We start from the raw sequence: 24,822 nt of genomic DNA on the forward strand, positions 1-24,822 counted from the left end.
CAACCACACCCTCTCACAGCTAAAGGGAGTGGTCCACAGCAGGAACCTCTGTACAAGATACACCCCTTTTTGTGAACTAGCCAAGCCAAGCAAGTAAACAAACTCTGGCAAGTAAATATCTATAGATGTACATGTCGGAATGGCTGCTAAAGAACCAAATCAAGGTATTCTAAGTTAGATTCTAACACACATGACGCATGCCCTAGCAGAGCGAGGTACTCTCCAATATTATCCAGATGCATGGTCAGGGGAGGTTTGAGCAAGAGCAGCTTGTCCATATTAGCAAACACAGGTGTGGGTGTCTGAGGGTCTGTACTAGCTAGCAGAACATAACCACCACCATAATTGCCCTAGCTCGCTCGGGATCTGGATCTGGGTTCTACACTTTTGGTTGATAGCAATTATCATATGTACATACATACATAATTATTGATTAATTTACAGCGCCACATCGGATAATTTTTGGGCCCTAAAAGAAGCGCCACCGTTGCTGTAATTATTCTTTTTCTGGCGCTCATAAAAAGGCTTGTTTGAGACATCAATTAAGACAATCATCCTGCATCTTTGACTTCCTTCACACTTTCAGCAGTTGTCTGACACATAGCTAATGTTGTTCACGAGTCAGGTCTCAACGGTGCAGCTAGAAACTGAACTAGACCATGCCCATTTTCTCTATACTAGCTGTAGAACATAAGCGCCACCATAATTTAGGCGCCAGCTGGGCTAAACGCAATTTGTTGTGTTTTGTGTTTTGTACTGCCACAACTACGGTAGTCCACTGACTCACTGATATAAAATCTATTTTTAATGGTGAATTCCCTCAGAGCTCACAATTGACGATCTGAAGACAGAAATGAAACTGACTGATGAGCAGCTCAATACAGCAATACAGGAACCAGATCTACCCGAGTTAGCAGCATGTTTCGATAACACTGATGACTATCTTGAAAAGCTGGAGCTGTCACCTGGACAGAAAACTGACGTCAGCGAAGTGAAGGCTAAAACACGTCTAAACCGCACTCAAGCCGGAATGAAACTTGCCCTAGAATACTGGCAGAATAAGAACCAACTACAAGCCACCTTCCAAGCTCTGCTACTCGTCATACTTTCCCTGCTCAAAGGAGACGTTGCTGTTCAAGTGTGCAAGTACTTGTCTGACAAATGTGAGTCTGTCATGTGAGAGTGTGGTCATTGTGGTACCATACGTTGTGGGAGTGATTGCAACCAAATAAGGGACTAGCTCTTCAACTTAATTGCTATTGTTACACACATATTGACTATCACCAGGAATGGAACTCACCTATTGTTTTGTTTCCCCAGACTCCACCACCTCGTGTCCCCCCTCCCGAGAGAGGGTCCTGCTGAACCACAAGCTGTCCTCGTACAGGGACTACCTACAAAGTCGCTACAGAGCACGAGTATCCACATCAGCCACACAATGGCCTCCTGTCCCAACAAACAAAGTCTTCAAACTGGCCATGATTCAGAAGGAGAAAATACAGAGAGGAAGAATCGACGATGAATTTGTTAAACTAACAATCACAGGAAAAATTGACGATATTTTGCTTCAAAAAACTCCAATTGACTTAATGAATATTTTCTCTGAGATTGGAAATAGACAGAACTTTGTGTTGATTGAAGGAGCTCCCGGCTCTGGCAAGAGCACCCTTGCTCTACACATCTGTCAGGAGTGGGCAAAGGGGAAACTGTTCCAAGAGTATGATATTGCAATCCTCGTGAGACTGAGAGATCCCCTTGTTAAAGAAGCAAAAACAATAGAAGATCTTCTCCCTTGTAGGAATTTAACACTGGCGTGCCAAATAGGGGCAACAATTTCAGGGACTGATGGCAAAGGTGTACTGTGGGTGCTGGACGGATGGGACGAACTTCCTTCTGACCTCCCTAGAGACTCAATCATTAACAAACTAATTCGACCAGACATGTCACAAAAAGGAGCCCTACACGAATCAGCTGTGATTGTAACATCTCGACCGTCATCTTCGGCTGAGCTCCACCCACTAGTCTCGTCCAGGGTGGAGGTGTTGGGGTTCACTCCACATCAACTAGAACAGTATTTTACCGAGTGTCTGGAAGGTGACTCACAAGCTGTGCAGACTCTACTGGAGAGAATTCGAGAGAACCCAGTGGTAGAAGGTAGCTGCTACCTCCCCCTCAATGCTTCCATTGTCGTTAATTGCTTCCTTTCTGACAACCACTCCCTCCCCACATCCAACCACGGGATATTCACATCGGTTGTCCAAAGCTCTCTCAAGAGATACCTCCAGGAGAAGTTGGGGAAGACCACTCCAGTGGGAGACATCACATCCCCAGACTCACTGCCCTCGGAAATCAGAACACAGACCGTACAAATGTGTCAACTTGCATATCATGGGATTGAAGCCAACAAAGCAACATTTACTGACGGTGATTTGGCTGCTCTTCACATTACGAAGGACATTTCAAACGTTGGATTATTACAAACTGTTCCCAGCATCATTAGCGATGGTGATCTGGTTTACTACTGCTTTCTCCATCTGTCTATTCAAGAGCTACTAGCAGCAATCCACATTTCTCTCATGTCTCCCAAGCAACAAATTTCTGTATTCCAGAAGCTATTTGGTAGTCCTCGATTCAGTGCAGTCTTCCAATTTTATGCTGGTATCACCAAACTGAGAACTAGTAGACCAATCCTCAGCTTGCTACCTCGATTCTTGTGTCCAGTTCCAGCCACTGTTTTTGATCTGGTCAAAAAGGTTGTCAAAACTGAGAAAAAGAAGTATGGTGAGCCGAAGCCCCTTTTGTTGTCCCTCATCAATTGTTTGTACGAAGCTGAAGACTCGCGACTGTGTGTGTTTGTGGCTAATCTTCTTGATCACAATCTACATCTTGATTACACTACAATGAATCCTATTGACTGCCTCTCTGTTGGATATTTCGTATCAGCTTGTTCCAACACCAGTAATGGATTCACACTTAGCCTCAGCATTTGCTCTATTGTTGACCAAGGCTGCAAATTTCTGGCCCGAGGACTCTCCAAGTGTCCCAACTCTAATAATGATATTCCTACAGAAGGGATACACATTGCTGAGATTATCGAGAACACTAGTTCAATATCTAACTTGGATTTGTCTTTTAATGCCATTGGTAACAGTGCACTTAGCACACTCTGTGAGGCCTTGTCCACTAACATATCATTAAAGAGCCTGGCCCTGAACAGGTGCTCACTAACAATATCAGACGACAATGGAGCTGCCCTCTATCAACTTCTGAATACAAACAATTCCCTCGAATATCTTGATTTGTCTGGTAACACAGTGACTAGCTGTCGTCACATTGCTGCTGGACTTGCAGTCAATAAGACTCTGAGAACATTGTCCTTGGGTTCCTGTGCACTGACTGATCAGAGTATCGAGGAGGTATCAACTGGACTGATCAACAAGATTAAAACACTGTACATTGGGGGTAATGACTCAATAACAGAAGATGGAATGAAGACGCTTGCCAGTCATCTAACCACCCACTGCTCTGAATTGACACTATTGTGGATACCCGGCCGCCTAGAGTCCTGTATCGAGACAGTATTCAGGGACGCTAATAAAGAGAGGAAGAGAAATGGACTACCCGAGATTGATGTGCGTATTACTTTTTGACAATCGATTTTATTTTCTGCCATAATTATATCATGTCATTATAATATCAATGACAATTTGAGAAAAGTACTTATAATTACTATAATAGTATGTTAGAACATTAGGTCGTTAATAACGTGTCAATAGTACATGCAATTGATATAAATAATTCATGCACTGCTGTGAATAGTCAATGAATACATGCACTTTGCTAATGGCAAATCCAATTTAACGCTCTGTCGATTTTTGTTCATGAGGAAGATGAGCAGATTAACGTTCACTTTGGCCCTCCCAAACATCTTCATGATTGCCAGGCCCTCGTATTGCAGCTGAAGGAGGTCCTGTGTGGGGAGAAGAGAGGGCAGTGAAACATTTCAACTGGTATATAAGACAAAGAATGCATGTATTTGTAAGACAAATGAATACATGTACTTACATACACCGTACAAGCATACCAACACTATACCTGACACAAGGCAGTAAACTTCTTGAACACTTTACGTACCTACCAAATTAATTCTACCTGTACACACACCCTCACCTGGAGGACCAGCTCCACCTTCTCTATCTGCCTGATGTGATCTCAAACACAACATTTCCGAACCTGAACCTGGGCGAGTAAGAAATAATGTTCACATAATTATAGCATAACGTTGCACATAAGATCAAGGCCGTAGCAAGCGGTCAGGCTGGTCAGGTTTTGGCCTAACCACTTTTTGCAGCTGGGTAGGTAATAGCGTAAATATTGTAAGTGATATAATGCGCATGCTGTTTTGGTGAGGAAAAGTGATGACCTTTTTCTTAGGTAAAAAATTCACCACTGTATGCAAAGTTCCAATAGTAGAAAAACAGTTGACCTTTAATTGTTAGTTGGCCTGACCACTTTAAAGTTGCTTGCTACGCCCCTGCATGAAGATTGGGGCATAAAAATAAGTTAATAGCCTCACACTGGAGGAATTGTTAAAGTCTAGATTAGTAGTAGAGTACTGCAAAGGACATCAAACAGTGCATGTACATAGTGAGACCATAGGCAGTGCATGTACATAGTGGGGCAGTGCATGTACATAGTGGGACCATAGGCAGTGCATGTACATAGTGGGACCATATAGGCAGTGCATGTACATAATGGGACCATAAGCAGTGCATGTACATAGTGGGACCATATAGGCAGTGCATGTACATAGTGGGGCAGTGCATGTACATAGTGGGACCATATAGGCAGTGCATGTACATAGTGGGGCAGTGCATGTACATAGTGGGGCCATAAGCAGTGCATGTACATAGTGGGACCATATAGGCAGTGCATGTAAATAGTGGGACCATAGGCAGTGCATGTACATAGTGGGACCATAAGCAGTGCATGTACATAGTGGGACCATAGGCAGTGCATGTACGTAGTGGGACCATAGGCAGTGCATGTACATAGTGGGGCCATAGGCATGCGTGTACATAGTGGGACCATAGGCAGTGCATGTACATAGTGGGACCATAGGCATGCGTGTACATAGTGGGACCATAGGCAGTGCGTGTACATAGTGGGACCATAAGCAGTGCACGTACATAGTGGGACCATAGGCAGTGCATGTACACAGTGGGACCATAAGCAGTGCATGTACACAGTGGGACCATAAGCAGTGCATGTACATAGTGGGTGCGTGTACATAGTGGGACCATAGTGGGGCCATAGGCAGTGCATGTACATAGTGGGACCATAAGCAGTGCGTGACATAGTGGGACCATAGGCAGTGCATGTACATAGTGGGACCATAGGCAGTGCGTGTACATAGTGGGACCATAGGCAGTGCATGTACATAGTGGGACCATAGGCAGTGCATGTACAGTGCAACAACCAAAGAGAGTAGATTTTTTTTTATAATATTATTATTATTTTTCACATTTTGTGGCATATCTTCTGAAGTAAAAGTGATATGATCTATTTGAGTGCAGGTACTGAAAGTTCAATTATTGGCGCTTCCATTGAACCACCACCTGTTACATCATATCACTATGAAATGGCTGTCTGAAGATGTGTACCTCCGAAAATATGTTAGGAATAGAAGTAGCTTATTTGTTTGAGTTAAGATCTGAAATTTATTGTGTATGTACCTGACTATATTGCTCATCTTTTGAGCTTCAACGGAAGTCTGGGCTGCTAGTAAGTTCTGAGAAATACTGAATTTTGTTGTTTTTTGGTGGCAAATATGTTAGGAATACAACTTTCGATTTTATGCTAGTTAAGGTCTGATTTTTGAGGAGCATGTACTACAATAGCATAGAATTCATCTGTACTAACTTACAGGAGCTAGACAAGTCTCATCTTTGCTAGAGCGGCCCTTCTTGTCAAAAATGGTGATTTTGCTCCGTTTTGCTACTTTTGCTGACGTATGCAATGATATTCATTGATTTGTGGCATCACAAATCATCTTGTTGTTATTTGCTACATCCAAAGGTCATGCGATGTCTACCTGCAAATACACAGTTGGTGTTGGTCATTCTGTGTCACAGGGGCGTGGTAATTGAGCTTACTACGTAGCCAAATTGCCCCAAAAGTCATAAAAAGCACTGTTTTTGACAAGATGGGCCGCTCTAGCAAAGAAGAGGCTAGCCTAACTCCTGTAAGTTAGTACAGATGAAAAGTACACTATTGTAGTACATGCTGCTCAAAAATCAGACCTTAACTAATATCAGAGATACAAAAGAAAGGGGATTGGAAACGAAATTTTTACGAAATTTTTGCGTGAAGCATTCCGCGTTATAGGGCGAGGCTAAAACTTCAAAGGATTATATTTATAGTCAGCATGCTCATTACCAGTCTTGACTGCTCTACAATGTGCTGTACATAGAAACAGTGAAATTGATCATTTTTAATGTTGATTTTTCTAAAAAGTAAAGAGAATTTAGCTCTAAAAAGTCGACTAAGCCATGCAGCCACTATTACTAGACAAATAAATGCTATGCAAGAAGAAATAGCCTTTACTATGAAGTCGTAGGAGGGACAGGCCCGTGGCGTGTCTAAAAGTATACTAAAGCAGTTTGAAGGACTATACTGCAAACGTTTATGAACAGTACAGCTTATCTATAGCATGAAGCCATTCTATGTAGCACTTAGATACATAATAACCAAGTCAAGCAATGTCCTTTGCTGTTTTGACTTCACAGGAGGGACAGAGAAAAGTTGACATAGAGTAATTCAAGCTAAACTCAAAAAAATTGGAAACAGAGTAAAGACAACGGACTTAGAGCTTGTCAGTGGTATAAGCTTACTTCTCTCAAGTATCTCCCAGGCCCTGAGTGATCTCTAGTGGATAGGAGAGCTAGAAACCAGGGATATAAAACTTTTCCATGTAATTATTTGCGAGCGCAATAATTACACGGAGTGCTTCACCGGATGTCAGTCCTTTTACATAGGGCGTGGGCGGTCGTTTCCAATCCCCTTTCTTTTGTATCTCTGCTAATATAAAATCAAAAGTTGTATTCCTAACATATTTGCCACCAAAAAACAACAAAATTCAGTATTTCTCAGAACTTACTAGTAGCCCAGACTTCCGTTGAAGCTCAAAAGATGAGCAATATACTCAGGTACATACACAACAAATTTCAGATCTTAACTCAAACAAATAAGCTACTTCTATTCCTAACATATTTTCGGAAGTACACATCTTCAGACAGCCATTTTATACTGATGATGTCATGTGATGTAACAGGTGGTGGTCCAATGGAAGCGCCAATAGTTGAACTTTCAGTACCTGCACTCAAATAGATCATATCACTTTTACTTTAGAAGATATGCCACAAAATGTAAAAAATGTGTACCAAAAAAAAAATCTACTCTCTTTGGTTGTTGCACTGTACAAAGTGGGACCATAGGCAGTGCATGTACATAGTGGGACCATAAGCAGTGCATGTACATAGTGGGGCCATAGGCAGTACGTGTACATAGTGAGACCATAGGCAGCATGTACATAGTGGGACGTGCATGTACATAGTGGGACCATAGGCAGTGCGTGTACATAGTGGGACCATAGGCTGTGCATGTACATAGTGGGACCATAGGCAGTGCATGTACATAGTGGGACGTGCATGTACATAGTGGGACCATAGGCAGTGCATGTACATAGTGGGACCATAAGCAGTGCATGTACATAGTGGGACCGTAAGCAATGCATGTACATAGTGGGACCATAAGCAGTGCATGTACATAGTGGGACCATAAGCAGTGCATGTACATAGTGGGACCATAAGCAGTGCGTGTACATAGTGGGACCATAAGCAGTGCATGTACATAGTGGGGCCATAGGCAGTACGTGTACATAGTGGGACCATAGGCAGTGCATGTACATAGTGGGACGTGCATGTACATAGTGGGACCATAGGCAGTACGTGTACATAGTGGGACCATAGGCAGTGCATGTACATAGTGGGACGTGCATGTACATAGTGGGACCATAGGCTGTGCATGTACATAGTGGGACCATAAGCAGTGCATGTACATAGTGGGACCGTAAGCAAAGCATGTACATAGTGGGACCATAAGCAGTGCATGTACATAGTGGGACCATAGGCAGTGCATGTACATAGTGGGACCATAGGCAGTGCATGTACATAGTGGGACCATAAGCAGTGCATGTACATAGTGGGACCATAAGCAATGCATGTACATAGTGGGACCATAGGCAGTGCATGTACATAGTGGGACCATAAGCAGTGCATGTACATAGTGGGACCATAGGCAGTGCATGTACATAGTGGGACCATAAGCAGTGCATGTACATACTCTGCGCACTTAAGGCCCGGGTCCAGATTTCAATACCAAAATTTACACTATGTTCATACTGCTGTATTATTTGCAATATACAGTGTATGCTGCATCAAAATGATCCAAAATGAAGCTCAATAATTTCTTTTTCCAAAAAACTAATTAGCTTAATTCAATTATGCTAATTAGTCCCATAAATGGTGATGACGTCATGCCACTTTCAGAAAGAGAAGTGCAAATACGGCGTTGAAGATGCCAAGATCAAGCTTCAAAAACAAGGCTAGATGAACATCTCATAGCTAGGTACTAGTATTCTTGATGGGAAGAGTAGGAGTTATTGTATTCTTGAGATACACAAAATAGCCTACCTCTAGGGTGGCTGTCAGAGCTAAAGAAGCCAGCATAGCTAAGAAAGTTTTGGACATTTTTACTTCCCATCAAGGAAATATAATCATAACAACATACTCTATCTTTTGAGGGCCTAAACAGCTACTCTTACCTTGTTTAAGTCCGCCGTATTTGTTGCCAAAGATAATCTATAATAGTTCTAGCAGCTAGCTAAGCAAATACATTGACCTTATGACGTCACATGCAATGAATAACATTAATAAACATTATGAATCTCATTAACACTACATGATCTACATAAAATGTTGGCAATGAATAAAATTAATCTTATCAGTGCCTGACCCAGGCCTTAACTGCGCAGAGTAGTGGGACCATAAGCAGTGCATGTACATAGTGGGACCATAGGCAGTGCATGTACATAGTGGGACCATAAGCAGTGCATGTACATAGTGGGGCCATAGGCAGTGCATGTACATAGTGGGGCCATAGGCAGTGCATGTACATAGTGGGACCATAGGCAGTGCATGTACATAGTGGGACCATAAGCAGTGCATGTACATAGTGGGACCATAGGCAGTGCGTGTACATAGTGGGACCATAAGCAGTGCATGTACATAGTGGAACCATAAGCAGTGCATGTACATAGTGGGACCATCCATAGGCAGTGCATGTACATAGTGGGACCATAAGCAGTGTATGTACATAGTGGGACCATAGGCAGTGCATGTACATAGTGGGACCATAGGCAGTGCATGTACATAGTGGGACCATATAGGCAGTGCGTGAACATAGTGGGATCATAGGCAGTGCGTGTACATAGTGGGACCATATAGGCAGTGCATGAACATAGTGGGACCATAGGCAGTGCATGTACATAGTGGGACCATAGGCAGTGCATGTACATAGTGGGGCCATAAGCAGTGCATGTACATAGTGGGACCATAAGCTCTGTACACACACTAGATGTCAATTTGAGTACCTTTCCTACTTTGCTTAAAAAAATGTTTTTTCAGGTGAGTTGAAGGTGTACAATGCAGTAAGGAACTAGACTGAATAGTTTTAAGCACAAAACCTCCAAATTGCACCTTAGACAATCATTCGGTAAACATAATATTATTTCTTACCTAAACTTCTTGAAGGCATGAGTGAGTGTTCGGGTTCATTACTGACAGGGCATCATTCTCAGTCTCAACTCACATCAACCTCCAGCATGGGGTGGGTCGATCACAGTGACATAACACACACAAACTGTGCAAAGGAACAGGAAAACATGATAAACCGGCAATACGGTAACTTAAACCAACAGATGATAAATGGACTAAAATCATGAAAAAACTCACTAATAATAACGAGTGTTGCAAACTGCAATGTGCTAATGCATGCCTCTCACTTATAGTTTCGATTAGGGGGGAGGGGCTAAATGAGGTTCTTTATACTGCTAATCACAGGGGCCCCTCTTTCCGTACTCTCCTAAAACCTAATCGCAGTCAAGTGACCCCTAACCTCTAGCGTGAGAGATATGAATGGGCACGTACATGTAACATCTGCTTAACCGGTACCTCGCGGATGACACAACAAATCTACTGCAACCTGTAAGACTAGTCTGATATACATGTACCACAGAAACAGTGTGCTTGTGTACATACTAATTTAAAACTACTCACATCTGCCTTGCTGTTGGCCAGTTCCAATTCTCACTCCAGCTCAGCCATGACACCCGGGTCCATGATTTGAGATCTCTTGAGCAGCTTCTCCTCCATGTCTAGATGACTGCACTTCTTCTTACTACCACTCTAGAAGGTAAAAAGGAAAACAAAATAATGCATTTGGTAAAGATCTACTCTCGTGCAAACAACATTGTAATTAGTATATACATGTGATGATCGTTACCAAATTGTGGGTAAAGGGTCAAAAAAGCAAAATAATTATGATTTTTATAAAAACATTCTTCTCAACTCCTGCCATTCAGGAACCTCGAACCTGGTAGGTATACCATATATCTTCTAATTTATCGGACACTTCTAATTACCCCGGACACTCTTTTGGGCAATTTTTGCTGTTCTAACACAACTTCTAATACAACGGACACTCCAGTGCTTTAATATTACATTCGTTCTAAATATCCGGACAATATCTTGAGTTACATTCATAGTTACGGCAAGTAAGACTTAGAGTGCTGCAGTTAGATAGCTTGAGTAGCTAGTTTTAGATAGCTAGTGCAACTATTCAGTCGTACCCTGTTCTATTAAACTTAGCTAGCTCGCATGCAGCTGCTTGCTTGTTCTAATTATTCCAGACACTTTGCATGCTCTATAAAAATCTGTTCCAATTATACCCAGACAATTTCCAAAATAATAATTTTTTGCTGTCCGATAAATTAGAAGATATACGGTACTCAACCCTCAATACCGTCCCCCCACACATGTACAAGACTGCCCCATACTCACCAGGGTGTCATACAGGATTTTGAAATAGAGAGGGTAATAAGAAAAGTGACTAGAGCTAAAAAAAGGTCAACTGTTATTAGTTAGCAAGAGTTCACAATAGACCTTTATCATGAACTCTTGCTGTTAGTATGTAAAATTGCCAGCTATAGACCCCAACTAGTACCTAAATGTAAATTTTAGGGGAGGGAGGATTGGAGCTAGAGGGGGATATCCCCCTTCCCCCCTGTATGACACCCTGCTCACCCTTTAGAAGACTGCCCCCCCCCCCATACACACACACTCACCCCTCTAGAAAAATGTCCCACCATAGCCTTCGGAGCTGTCTCCCTCCTCTTAGCAATCACTCCATCAATGTGCGTCGTCTTGAGTACCTCATTTCGACTGATCTTGGACGCTAGATGCAGCACACCCGCCACTGTAGCACCACTCTGTGATGTGCCTTAAGGCCTTTCTCCTTCACAGCAAGCTCTTGCAGCTGGTGTAGGAAGACCAGTATATCCGAGAGCCCTTGATAAGAGAATTCCAGTGTCAGGAGAAATACGAGTTGGTAGAAAGCGAGTGTGTTAGCAGGGCTAGTGCAGATAGCTTTGGCCAGTTCCAGGAGATTGGTGAAGAGAGAGTTGACTGTTTTAGAGAGGAACCTTTTCAAAACCACACCCAGTGAGAGCCCTACAGCCTCCAGACTCACCCAATCACTGCACAAGGGGAGGGTATAAATACACGTACATGTAGCTGTAAGCACTGCACATGATTGTATACATACATGTAGTGAAAGCTAAGACAAAATGGACCTGTATAACTGACAAATAAAATCTAGTACGCCCACTGAACATAGCATGTGCGCACACACGCACGCACGCACGCACGCACGCACGCACGCACGCACGCACGCACGCACGCACGCACGCACGCACGCACGCACGCACGCACACACACACACACACACACACACACACACACACACACACACACACACACACACACACACACACACACACACACACACACACACACACACACACACACACACACACACACGTGTTGAGAGGAATCTTGTCCTTGTTGGCATGGTGATGTACGAGACGATGCCACATCCAGCTGTGTGCTGGGCTCTCGAATGAGGAGCAATTGGACGAGGGAGGCAAACAGTTGCCCTGGGAACGCCGTCTCCAGCACTAATGCGTGACAAGTGTCAGCCACCGCCCTCAAACACTTGACCAGGGAGGTAGTCAACATGGGGCTGGAATACAATTATGGAAGCATAAACACTTAGTAATGCACACAGTCTATTGTGCATGGTCACATAATTACAAGCAGGTCATCCTCTATAATATATTCCCCACTTGGGGTCTGTTTCATAGCAACTGGCTGGGGTTTAACTACCATAAACCCCAGCCCTAGCCTGGAGCACATTCCTCATAAACTCCCTTGCCTTGAGGGCGCACTGATTTTATACTAGATCTACACAGCCAAAAAGAAGCTAGACACTTGTTGACAAAGGCAGGACAGATGGGTGGGGCTCACTAAACACCAGGAAGGCTGGAGGTAGCCTCTACACAGGCTCTCCTTTTTCTGTTCTTTATCACAATCGTTCAATAAGATAAAATACTGTATTAATCGTTCAATGAGATAAAATACGGTATTAATTGGAGGAATAAAGAAAGAAATAGATGTAGAGTTAGGAAAAAGGAGAGCCTGTATCGGGAAGTCGCGTGAGGGTAGAAGGGTGGTAGAAGGGTGAAAATGAGCGTGGGCATGCTGAGCTAGAGATGTTGGACTGCCCACGTAGAGATCTATGACTAATAAAACTTTGCCTGCAGCAAGCTGGACATGGACTTGGAACTGGAAGTTTGCAAGCACTATAGCTAGCTAAACCTTAGGCTTAGCTAGATGATCTACTAGTTATATGTTCAGATTCTATCAGACTATCACCTTTTCTTGTGTCTTTCTATAGTCTACTGATAGTATAGATCAAGAATAGCTTAGTCATCATTATCATATAGCAGGTAGCTACTGCCACCAGAGCTGGCCACGCTGGTTCTCTGATCTGACTTGCAGCACAGCTTGGTGGTTGTCTCAGTTCTTATTAATTAATTAACTCTGAATGCGTGGGAGAATATCTTACGTCACGATTGTGGGCTACATATCGCCCACGTTCATAAAAATCCTTGTGGATCACGCGATTTCCCGAACCAGGCCTTACTTTTTCTTAACTGTACGCCCATTTCTTTCTTTGCTGCCTCACTATGTCTTTCTTATGATTTATCGATGAACAGTGACAACAGCAAGAAAAAGTGTAAGGCCTGGGATCGAGGCTAGGCTGGAGGATGGGTGAGGCTCACTGCTTGGACATTGACAAGTTAGTGCGTAGAGCTAGAAGCTTAGCACTGGCTAAAAGCTATACGCACAACCTTTTTGCCTCAATAGTTTTTGAGACTGTTAGCTAGTTGTATCCAAGGTAAGGTAGCTTAGGTAACAAGTACTTTTCATTCAAGTGGGTATATAACACTTACTGTCCACTACATTTGAATTTATGGCAAACGTAAACCATCCTTGGCCTCGGAGCTTCACCCTCGTCCTCGGAGGTTTACTGCCATAAATTCTGATGTACGGACAATAAGTATAACATAATATCATAGTCTACTCAAAGGTTACTGCTATAAACAGGATTCACGAAGGCACCAGAATCAGAGAACACGTACATGTACAAACAGTGTTTATGACAGGAAACTAACACATACATGTACACAAACAGCTAAATGAAGCAAAAGCTGTATAATATCATTCTCACCTGTTTTGAGTGTCCTGAGATGCCAGAGGATGTACAGACAGTCCAGTGGTGGCTCGGCTATCAAGACCCCTTGAGGCCACGGGTACATAAGAGTTGATGAGCTCCAGTATATCTGGCTTATGATAGTCGGGAAGGACTCCTGCAAACTCCCCCACAGTGATAGTGATGGATTGCTGAAAGGTTAGAGAGGACGTGAGGTCGGAGGGGCCTTCTGAAACGGTTTCTATGGAGATACGGAGGTGGCGGACCAGTGTACGAAATATATCCAGTACAGACGGACCTGCATGAGTGGACACAAGCTAAGTAATGTAAATACATGTATGCAGATTTAAAGCGTGGAATTAAACCACACTACGTATAATGAAAGCACCACGGGTGCTGATGCCTCGGTAGAGGTGCCAAAGCTACATAACATAAAGCTAGCTTTTATACACACATTGATCATGATGAACATTTTTAATTTTGCTACATGCAGAATCCAGAATTACAGGGAAACTCGAAGAGTGGGTAATGACCGACCGTGATTGTTGTTAAAAGCGATCAATGCCAAAAGTTCAAGTAGAAAATGAATGGCTGCAAGCCAGCAGAGCTTTGCAGCTCTCTTCTCACTCTTGCAGCTATAGCTAGCGTTCTAGTGCAGAGCTAACTACTAAGTAGAGTAGCAACACTCGGTGAACAAGTTTTGGTACGGACTCTTCTGAAAAGGCTGCAATGGCATTCCAAGTAAGCAAAACTAGGCATAACTCGAGAACGAAGCATTATTTTGCAAATCCACAAATTGAATCCCAAGAAAACATGACTAGAAACTCTTACTTGCACTTGATTCATCCTTGAGCAGCTGTAGCAGTCTACACACACACAGACACACAAACACACTACTGTATGCGCACCGAGGCATAATTATAGAGATTAAGCCAGTGTCAAAACATACATGATTGTACAGTCAGCAGAAACTTTAATAACAGCTATGAAAGCATCTAAGTACGAAGAATAAATGCGTACAGCCTTCTTTAGAAAATGGCCCAAAAATAGTGTTGAAACCATACAAGTACTTTACCATGGAGACTCACCTAGAGAGCTATCTGCTGCCACGGCAACACACTTAGAGAGTGTGCCGAGGATCCCCTGTTTGGTCTCCCAGGACTCCTTCACCTTGGCATCCAGGTGGTCCACCAGCGACTGGACGGCCTTGTACCGATCCTGTCTCTGTGGGGGTACATGTACAGTGGATAATGTACACTGGGGGGCTGTGGGGGTACATGATAGATACTATACACTGGGGGGGGGGGGGGGGGGGGGGTGTGTGGGTGTGGGCATGTGCATTGGATAATGTACCCTGGGGGGCTGTAGGGGTACATGTACAGTGGATAATGTACCCTGGGGGGCTGTGGGGAGTACATGATAGATACTGTACACTGGGGGGCTGTGGGGGGTACATGACAGATACTGTACACTGAGGGGCTGTGGGGGGTACATGATAGATACTGTACACTGAGGGGGTACATGTGAGTGGAAAGTACAATACACATGTAGGTACTGTCTTCGTGGGGATACATGTCTACACTGGAGGGAACAATTGATCAAGAACAAACTAGAGCACTAAAGTGCAAACCCTCGGCTGGTACATGGTGACATGATTAAAAAGAAACCAGAAATATAATGCAGTGCATATAGTGATGTTGTTATCATGTATGACTTGCACAGCAACTAAGGAGCAATACAACTAAACCAGACTGGAGGCATGCTGAAACATTTGAGAACAGGTAGTGGTACTATAGATATATGCACTGTGGATTAGGATCACAGTAAAGAAGCCTGGAGTCTCAGAGAAGTATGGCTCCAGGTTCTCATGGAGTAGGATCCCAGTCAGCAGCAGGAGCTATAATTCAAGCTTCTACTTTAGTGACCCTGTTCCATTGTTCCTGGTATATACAGCTTTCTACTTTAGTGACCCTGTTCCATCATTCTTGGTACAAGATCACTTCAGTTATAAGTAACGCATGGTGCAAGTTCTGTTCAAGTTTTGCTCGCTTTTATTAGACAAAGGAGCTTTAACACCGAAAGCTGCCACTATCAAAAGTACTAACTTGTTGTGTGGAGGCTACTCATGCTGTAAACGCAGTGCTAGAGCATCCAGGTAAGCAGACCTAGTCACAAGCTTATTCAAGCTTCTTAGCTTTTGCTCGACAAAGAAGCTTTAACAGCAAAATCTGCCACTATTTAAATCAAGATATTGTTCTGTGAAGGCTACCCATGCTGTAAACGCAGTGCTGTGGCATCCAGGTGAGTAGATATACCTGTGACAAACAAACAAACAGACAAACAAACAAACCAACAGACTACTATACCCGTGGCCGCCCACGCGCGCCTCGGGTAACAAGGAGTATGTTGGACCTGAAAGCTATCAATGTTACACAACAGAACAAAGCAAAAAGCAACGAAATACTGTTGATCACAGTCCGTTATGGACAGTCGAGTCAGAATTTACAGTCGATCGTATGACCACAAGTATTTTTATCAGCATGATGCACTATACACTACCGTATAGCGGCTAATTTTCGTGGGGTAAAATATTCGTTATTTTCGTAGGCAGGCTGACCTCCACGAAATTTTAACTGGCTTTATCAGAACGTAGGAATGTCGTGCAGCCACGAGACTAAACAAAATTTTTACTCACGAAAACCACAGTTTCTCGAGTTAAACGAATTTTTACCCCACGAAACTTACCCGCTATACGGTATGGTGAGAGCACTTGGCCACCAGTACATGTATATACGTGTACCTGCATGGCTTCCACGACAATGACGTACACACCAGCTGTGAATTCCTTGTCAGATATCCATAGTTTGTTTAGGTCAAAGTGTCTACAAGGGGAGCAATGGAGTGTTACTATATACACAGGAAATGAGACAATGGTTGTCATGGTATTAGACCTGCTGAGACGTACAACATTGCACAATAGGTCATAGCACTTTACTAACATCAGGAGTTCATTAAGAATCCTAATGAACTCCTGCTGAATGCAGTTCCATTTAAGTTACACCTATTAGGGAAACCACCTTGCCTACAAGTACAGTGTTGTAATCCTACGCATGTACACTGTATACATATACATTAGGGAAACCACCTTGCCTACAAGTAGCACCGACACACACGAGGCATTGACTGACTTACTGCAGTATTGGCTTGAGGACACTATCGATGTGAGAGAGTCCGGCAAAAGTGATGAGCTCAGTGAGACTATCCTGAGAGTACCCTCCCAGACTGTCCCCCTCCTCCACAACAGGCTGGATCTCACCAGACTCTCTGTCAGAGTGGGAGGGAGGGAGGGAGGTTACTATTGGCACACACTGTATAATTATCTAAGGCCATCAATAGGTAAGTTTGATACAAACTGAGGCTATCAACATTTACTCATTGAAGTATGTGTATTAGCCAGTGCTCCAGGAGTAGAACTGAAGCAAATTGTAGTGACTTTCCTAGACAGTATACCTTGACTGGACGACACTGACTGTGCATATTGAAGAGGAAGGGTGGCACTATCTTGTTCATGTGATCTAGGTCCCAAATGTTCATCTGGAGGTTGTCTTGCCAAACAATCTTCTTTATCACTCCCCTCAGCCCTTGCAACCCAGCCATCTGCGTCCTGTGTGAGGTGTAGTGGGGAGGGGTGGAGTTGGTGATGAAAGCAATGTGATCACAAGTTATGCATGTGGCAGAGCACCCTAAGGGCAGTACAGTTAAAATATGACACCTAACACTTCGACCTGTGGCCACTCAAACTCATTTCAAAACAGTAAATGTACACATACTCGTGATATTGTCGGCGTTGTCCACATTCTTGGTGAGGCTAAGAGAGGCAAAGCGGTGGATGAGGAAGTCGTACTATCTGTGGTAGGGGGTGTTCCCTTCCTCTCGCTCGGCAAACTTCACAAACTGTGTGTGTGTGGAGGAAGGGTCGTCAATGTGTTGTATACACAATACACTATTAACAAAATGAAAAGTATATGTACATGCAATCTAATCAGTCCACCCTCCGCAATCTCACACATACACACTCTACTCACACCCACACACACCACACACCCACTCCCTACTAACCAAATTTGTGGCCATGACATGCAGTTCTGTGTTGCTAGTTTCCAGCATATTATGCAGTATATCCAGGTAGCTATCCACAATCAACTGGACAATCAACTGGAGCTTTCGTGAGTCACAGGCTGACAGCAGCTTCTCCGTCACTTGCAGAGCCACTCACATGCCTGGGGGGAGGGAGAGGCATGAAAATGGTATTTTGTACCACGTTTGTGAGAAAGCCATTGGATACTATAGTTGTATCATAGATATAACACTTAAAGTTCCCAGCCAAATAAGTTTCTGTTCCGGAGGTACGGGGAAGGTCGATAAATTTCCCTAGCTATACATGACATGTCGACATTGTATACTGTACAGGTATGTCTCTGAAATAGTCGTCTAACCCGTTTCTCTCTCTTTGCAGGCTCCGACGCAGTCTCAGAGCGAGGTACTCTCCAATATTGTCCAGATGGTCAGGGGAGGTTTGAGCAAAAAAGAGCAGCTTGTCTATATTAGCAGACACAGGTGTGGGTGTTTGAGGGTCCTCTGGGAAGAGCCCATCAACCAGCCGTTTGTAGCGAGGTTTGGGGCAGCAGAAGCACGTCGCCATAGTTAGTCTGTGTCTTGACTGATTGCAGACCTAGCATTTATTTGTAAAACGTAGAGCAGAGGTTTTTATGTAATATGTTGGCAACCCTGCGCTTTCTTCTGGGTTTCTCACCCGTATCGTTTGAGGTACCCCCGAACGAGTCGGGTAAGAACTCAGCTAGTTCGATAAATTCCCCTTTTTCCGATTTTTTAGATAGTTTGTCGGGAATGGGGATGGCATTCTGGCCTACATTGACCGTATATGAGACTTCTGGTCAAAGTAACAGAATAATGCTTGGTATGGTCGGTAATGTGGGGAGGCTCATGCGGGTTTTGAGTACGGGGGGGCACTAGTGGATACGAGGGGAACATGTGCTAGTGAGGTACTTGACATACCTGCCGTTCCGGTGCTGACAACAGGGCCTGAGGTGGGACGTACCCGAACCGGAAGCAGAGATGGTTGGGATCGAGGGTGGGACTGATGGTGAGACTGATGAGGGGCCGGCTGTGGGGTGGTGTTGTTGGACTGCTGCCTGAATCCGCTGGTCCATTGCGGTGGTAACACCGCGCCGAGGGCTGCCTGGACAGAATTGGCAATCATGGTGTTGAGAGTTGTCGGAGTTGTCGTCGGGTTGGTGGAACTGATTGGCGGTGTTCCAGTTGAGGATGTGCTCGAGGAGGTAGTGGTTATCTTCTTATAGAGAATTACAGGATAGATCAGCAAGAGAAATCTTGAGGATAGACCCAGAAGAGAAGTTTTTTTGTTCTTTCACTGACTGCCTGACCACGTGTTCCTTGCGCATGCCAGTACCGTGTTGTAATTGGTATCTGTGTTGCAATTGGTATCTGTATGTCACCTGTTAACCACATTTAATCCTTCTGATTAAATTCCGTTATATTTCTGAGAGAGCTAGCTGCAAGGCACAGATTTATTTGCTGGAATGGCCACTAAAGAGCAGAACCAAGGTATAAAGACTGTAATGTTTCCTATAAAGGATAAACCCAATGATTGCTAAAGCATAAAACCCTCATTGGTGATTGCTAACCTTGTGTGCTTGCTATCTATTTCAGAGCTCACAATTGACGATCTGAAGACAGAAATGAAACTGACTGATGAGCAGCTCAATACAGCAATACAAGAACCAGATCTACCCGAGTTAGCAGCATGTTTCGATAACACTGATGATTATCTTGAAAAGCTGGAGCTGTCAATGGAGCTGCCCTCTATCAACTTCTGAATACAAACAATTCCCTCGAATGTCTTAATTTGTCTGGTAAACACATTGACTAACTGTCGTCACATTGCTGCTGGACTTGCAGCCAATAAGACTCTGAGAAGATTGGACTTGAGTAACTGTAAACTGACTGATCAGAGTATCGAGGAGCTATCAACTGGACTGATCAACAAGATTGAAACACTGCACATTTATGATGGAACAGAAGATGGAATGAAGACGCTTGCCAGACATCTACACAGGAAAAATATCTAAATTTCCTATACTTTCAGGATAGTACAAAATTTCCTGTAGACTTTCCTGTATGAATCTTACACATGTTCTGAACTTCTTCAGGAATAGTAACGGAAACTATACAGGAAACGTTGCACTATCCTTTGTAAGTAGGTTGCAGGACACTTGCAGGACACCTGCCATTTTTCAGGAAATGTGCAGATTTTATGGGCTGCACTGTAGCACAGCACTGTAGCAGGAAATTTAAATATTTTCCCTGTGCTAACTGACACTATTGGTGATACCCGACCACCTAATTAATATTCTGTATCGAGACAGTATTCAGGGACACTAACAAAGAGAGGAAGAGAAATGGACTGCCTGAGATTTAATGTGGTTGCATTCTTACCATGATTTTAATTACTTTTTGATAATCGATTTTATTTTCTGCCATAATTATATCACATTATAATAAATGACAATTTGAGAAAAGTAGCAAAGTACGTACTATAATAATATATAGTATAATTATTATGTTGGAACATTAGGTCGTTAATAACGTGTCAATAGTACATGCAGATGATATAAATAATTCATGCACTGCTGTGAATAGTCAATGAATACATGCAATTTGCTAATGGAAAATCCAATTTAACGCTCTGTCGATTTTTGTTCATGAGGAAGATGAGCAGACTAACGTTCACTTTGGCCCTCCCAAACATCTTCATGATTGCCAGGTCCTCGTATTGCAGCTGAAGGAGGTCCTGTGTGGGGAGAAGAGAGGGCAGTGAAACACTTCAACTGGTATAAGACAAAGAATGCATGTATTTGTAAGACAAATGAATACATGTACTTACATACACCGTACAAGCATACCAACACTATACCTGACACAAGGCAGTAAACTTCTTAAACACTTTACGTACCTACCATCTACCTGTACACACACCCTCACCTGGAGGACCAGCTCCACCTTCTCTATCTGCCTGATGTGATCTCCAACACAACATTTCCGAACCTGAACCTGGACGAGTAAGAAATAATGTTTTCACATAATTATAGCATAACGTTGCACATAAGATCAAAGCTGTAGCAAGCGGTCAGGCTGGTCAGGTTTTGGCCTAACCACTTTTTGCAGCTGGGTAGGCAATGGTCGTAAATATTGTAAGTGATAATGCGCATGCTATTTTGGTGAGGAAAAGGGATGACCTTTTTCTTAGGTAAAAAATTCACCACTGTATAAAAGTTCCAATAGTAGAAAAGCAGCTGACCTTTAATTGCAAGTTGGCCTGACCACTTTAAAGTTGCTTGCTACGCCCCTGCATGAAGATTGGGGCATAAAAATAAGTCAATAGCCTCACACTGGAGGAATTGTTAAGTCTAGATTAGTAGTAGAGTCTGAGCTTCAGTCAAACAGTGGACAAAGTACGTACCAGAGCAATTAATGGCACATGTGATGATTATCATGTTGTTTAATAAAGTATGCTAGTATAACGGCTACTCTCACTCAAGTATACGGAGACTTACAGAGTGGGTGGGGCATATCTCCATGGACGCTGATGTATGGATGATTGGCTTGGTCACGTCAGAGTACTTGTTGATACCCAGCTATCTGTCCGGGGGGTCCACAGTCGATGCTCGCAGGAAGAACCCTCTGTGGGGGGTACAGTGAGAGTCATAATTATTATTATGATTCAGTTCCGGGAATAAATGTCATAGAAAGTCACTAATTGACTCACATTTTTTCCAGTCGAGGTAAATGGAACACAGCTATAGGTTACGTCTCTGTGGGGCATGGAAAAATTGATTGACTTAAATTGTGTATCAGGTTTTAAGCAACTAATAAGGATTATCACTTATTGAGCGCACAATCCATTCTACCCCCCGCCCACACACACCTGGTCAGTAGACAGCTGATTGCCAATCCACAACATCGAAGGATTTTATCGCAGCTATGTACTTCATTGTACAGCTGCAAGGGGAGTGACGTGTGATACAGTGTGATTCAATGAAAGTCAGTACAACACAGTTAGTGTATGTTTACCAAAGAGGTACATGAGATTGTTCTGACAAATCATTCTTGTACTCTCTAATACACTAACAGGGTTTCATTTAGGATAACAAGTTGGGGGGGGGGGGGGGAGATTTGGGAGTGCGTAAGCACGTCGCAACATGTTTGGCTACGCCCACTTTTGTTTTAAAAAAAAGTTGATTACAACATGCTTAACCTAACGCATCACAGTAGAGATATCTACCTTTAGTTAACTAATGTGGTGACATGTAGTACTAATGTGATGATGTCATTATTCTACAACATGGGGTGGGGAAGAACCACCCCCCCCCCCCAATAGATGAAACCCTGACTAACTGATACAGTACCAGAAATGCAACTTTTATATGGGGAAAAAAAAAGGACAATAGTCTCTAGACACAATCGGCATCATGTATTGTGTATTTTGCCTAAGCCTTAATCAGTACATACTGTATAGCAGGTCATTTTCGTGGGATAAAAAATCCGAGACAAAAACGTAGGCGTGGTGCAGCAGTGATTTCGTGTGTAAAAATTCCCTTTGCTTCACTGCATTGCACGCGTTCCGGTCAACCATGCCTACGTTTTCGTGAGTGATAAATATTCGTCAAGGTTTAGCTTGCCCACGGAAACTATACCCAGGACGCTATACGTACGGTACGGTATACTGTACCACTTTATCACCTGTTTCAAGTACTCTTCCTTCTCCCGTTACTTTGTAGCACTCAAATATGTCCACCCCGTCCACTGCAGGCACACTGCTCTGCTCCAACTCCTTACAGCGATCCAGTGCCTTCTTGAGCTCTTCCTCCATCACAAGTCTCTCTTGCACAGCAGACTGGGTAATAGATTGCATGGTGGTCATGTACACACACAGGTATACAGATACAACCATCACAACATCGTGGTAGTGGTACAGTAGTTATAATAAAGGTACAGTAGACTCTCGCTATTCCGACTCTCTGAAGTATGGCCTGAAATGTGGCCAACTCGCTATTCTGTATACTTGCTGCCCCAAACTAGTAATTTTATACGTATACATTTTGGGTGTGGTTTAGCAGAAAAACTGTGTGTGGAGGGAGTGGTTGGGGTGTACAATGAGAGGTAGGAAGCGGGATGCTCATGAACACTACAATGAAAGTTATAAAAAAGGTAAACCGTTTTGTGAGCAAACACAGCTGTGGGATTACATTGTAATAGAGAGCAAATGATTTATTATCTTTATTTCTTATCCTCGAGACAAAACCGCAAAATTAGTCATTAATATTCGAGGTAGGTTGATTATAAGCCGCGGCTATTTTCTGAAATGCAAACTACCGCGCTCTTCTGGCCAAGTTGCACTGTCCCAAGGGTGGCCGGATTAACGAGAGTCTACTGTACATGTATTAATTATACAGTATTCACCGAGTGTATACATGTACATGCTAAACTCACATCTGCCTTGCTGTTGGCCAGTTCCAATTCTCTCACCAGCTCAGCCATGACACCTGGGTCCATGATTTGAGACCTCTCGAGCAGCTTCTCCTCCAACTCCCTCAGCAGGTCATCCTCTAGACATCGAATGGTCTCACTCTTCTCCTCAACCTGACAAGGGAACATCAATAAGTTGCTGCCAGGTGGAGAATACTCGACATACAATAGTGACGTGCATGTACACTCAACTACAGAAAATCTGGCAATGAAATTTAACGGTATTCTCCCACTTTGAGTTTGTGTGCTTGTGTACATGCTAATTTAAAATTACTCACATCTGCATAGTTCCAATTTTCACTCCAGCTCAGCCATGACACCCGGGTCCATGATTTGATATCTCTTGAGCAGCTTCTCCTCCATGTCTAGATGACTGCACTTCTAGAAGGTAAAAGGAAAACAAAATAATGCATTTGGTAAAGATCTACTCTCATGCAAACAACATTGTAATTAGTATTTTGAACAAATACATGTGATGATCATTACCAAATTTACTGGTAAAGGGTCAAACTGTTAGCAAGAGAGTTCATAATAGACGAACTCTTGCTGTTAGTATGTAAAATTGCCAGCTATGGACCCCAACTAGTACCTACATGCAAATTTTAGGGGGGGGAATTGGAGCTAGGGGGAATATCCCCCTTCCCCCCTGTATGACACACTGCTCACCCTTTAGAAGACTGCCCCCCCCCCCATACACACACACTCACCCTTCTAGAAGAATGTCCCACAATAGCCTTCGGAGCTGTCTCCTTCCTCTTAGCAATCACTCCATCGATGTGCGTCTTGAGTACCTCGTTTCGACTAATCTTGGACGCTAGATACAGCACACCCGCCACTGTAACATGTAGCAGCACTCTGTGATGTGCCTCAAGACCTTTCTCCTTCACAGCAAGCTCTTGCAGCTGGTGTAGGAACACCAGTATATCTGAGAGCCTTTGATATAAGAATTCCAGTGTCAGGAGAAATACGAGTTGGTAGAAAGCGAGTGTGTTAGCAGGGCTAGTACAGAGAGTTTTGGCCAGTTCCAGGAGATTGGTGAAGAGAGAGTTGACTGTTTTAGAGAGGAATCCTTTCTAAACCACACCCTCCAGACTCACCCAATCACTGCACAAGGGGAGGGTATAAATACACGTACATGTAGCTGTATGCACTGCACATGACATACATGTACATGTAGTGAAAGCTAAGACAAAAGCTCATATGGACCTGTGTAACTAACAAATAAAATATAGTGTGTCAAAT

The 24,822-nt window shown here is 43.3% G+C and overlaps 3 protein-coding genes and 1 long non-coding RNA gene across 5 annotated transcripts in view; 2 read left to right on the plus strand and 2 right to left on the minus strand.

The window, feature by feature from the left end:
* LOC135339138 (NACHT, LRR and PYD domains-containing protein 12-like) overlaps positions 1 to 24,822 on the plus strand; it is a 127,344-nt gene that overhangs the window by 43,796 nt on the left and 58,726 nt on the right. The gene's annotated exons all lie outside the window — the stretch shown is intronic.
* The window catches only part of LOC135339132 (NACHT, LRR and PYD domains-containing protein 12-like), a 71,033-nt gene continuing 46,258 nt past the window's right edge, over positions 48 to 24,822 (plus strand). The window contains exons 1-3 of one of the 2 annotated variants that reach the window (XM_064535268.1): positions 48 to 164; positions 825 to 1,163; positions 1,321 to 3,766. In XM_064535268.1, coding sequence (XP_064391338.1) covers positions 140 to 164; positions 825 to 1,163; positions 1,321 to 3,650 — 2,694 coding nt within the window. In that variant the 5' untranslated portion in view covers positions 48 to 139 and the 3' untranslated portion in view covers positions 3,651 to 3,766. Of the gene's footprint in view, positions 165 to 824; positions 1,164 to 1,320; positions 3,767 to 24,822 lie in introns of those variants that run through there. The other variant, XM_064535267.1, reaches the window with a different exon arrangement.
* Positions 9,607 to 12,195, minus strand: LOC135339219 (uncharacterized). The gene is made up of 3 exons (XR_010395925.1): positions 11,465 to 12,195; positions 10,398 to 10,526; positions 9,607 to 9,981 (listed from the first exon to the last, which is right to left on the minus strand). It is a non-coding gene; the product is annotated as an uncharacterized LOC135339219 (long non-coding RNA).
* Positions 17,461 to 19,161, minus strand: LOC135339184 (protein EFR3 homolog A-like). The gene is made up of 5 exons (XM_064535332.1): positions 19,030 to 19,161; positions 18,450 to 18,685; positions 18,073 to 18,233; positions 17,784 to 17,907; positions 17,461 to 17,617 (listed from the first exon to the last, which is right to left on the minus strand). Exons 2-3 carry the CDS (start codon positions 18,653 to 18,655, stop codon positions 18,185 to 18,187), a joined length of 255 nt encoding a protein of 84 aa, XP_064391402.1. The 5' UTR covers positions 18,656 to 18,685; positions 19,030 to 19,161; the 3' UTR covers positions 17,461 to 17,617; positions 17,784 to 17,907; positions 18,073 to 18,184.

This window comes from Halichondria panicea, chromosome 7 (genome assembly GCF_963675165.1).
Source record: "Halichondria panicea chromosome 7, odHalPani1.1, whole genome shotgun sequence".
NCBI classification, from domain to species: domain Eukaryota; kingdom Metazoa; phylum Porifera; class Demospongiae; order Suberitida; family Halichondriidae; genus Halichondria; species Halichondria panicea.

What these genes read in the sequence shown, in the direction of transcription:
- LOC135339184 (XM_064535332.1), bottom strand. Translation starts at nt 18,655, where the DNA reads ATGGCGACGTGCTTCTGCTGCCCCAAACCTCGCTACAAACGGCTGGTT. An exon ending in CTGCAAAGAGAGAGAAACGG is followed by an intron (nt 18,234 to 18,449) that starts GTTAGACGACTA and finishes CCCTCCCCCCAG; the next exon opens with GCATGTGAGTGGCTCTGCAA.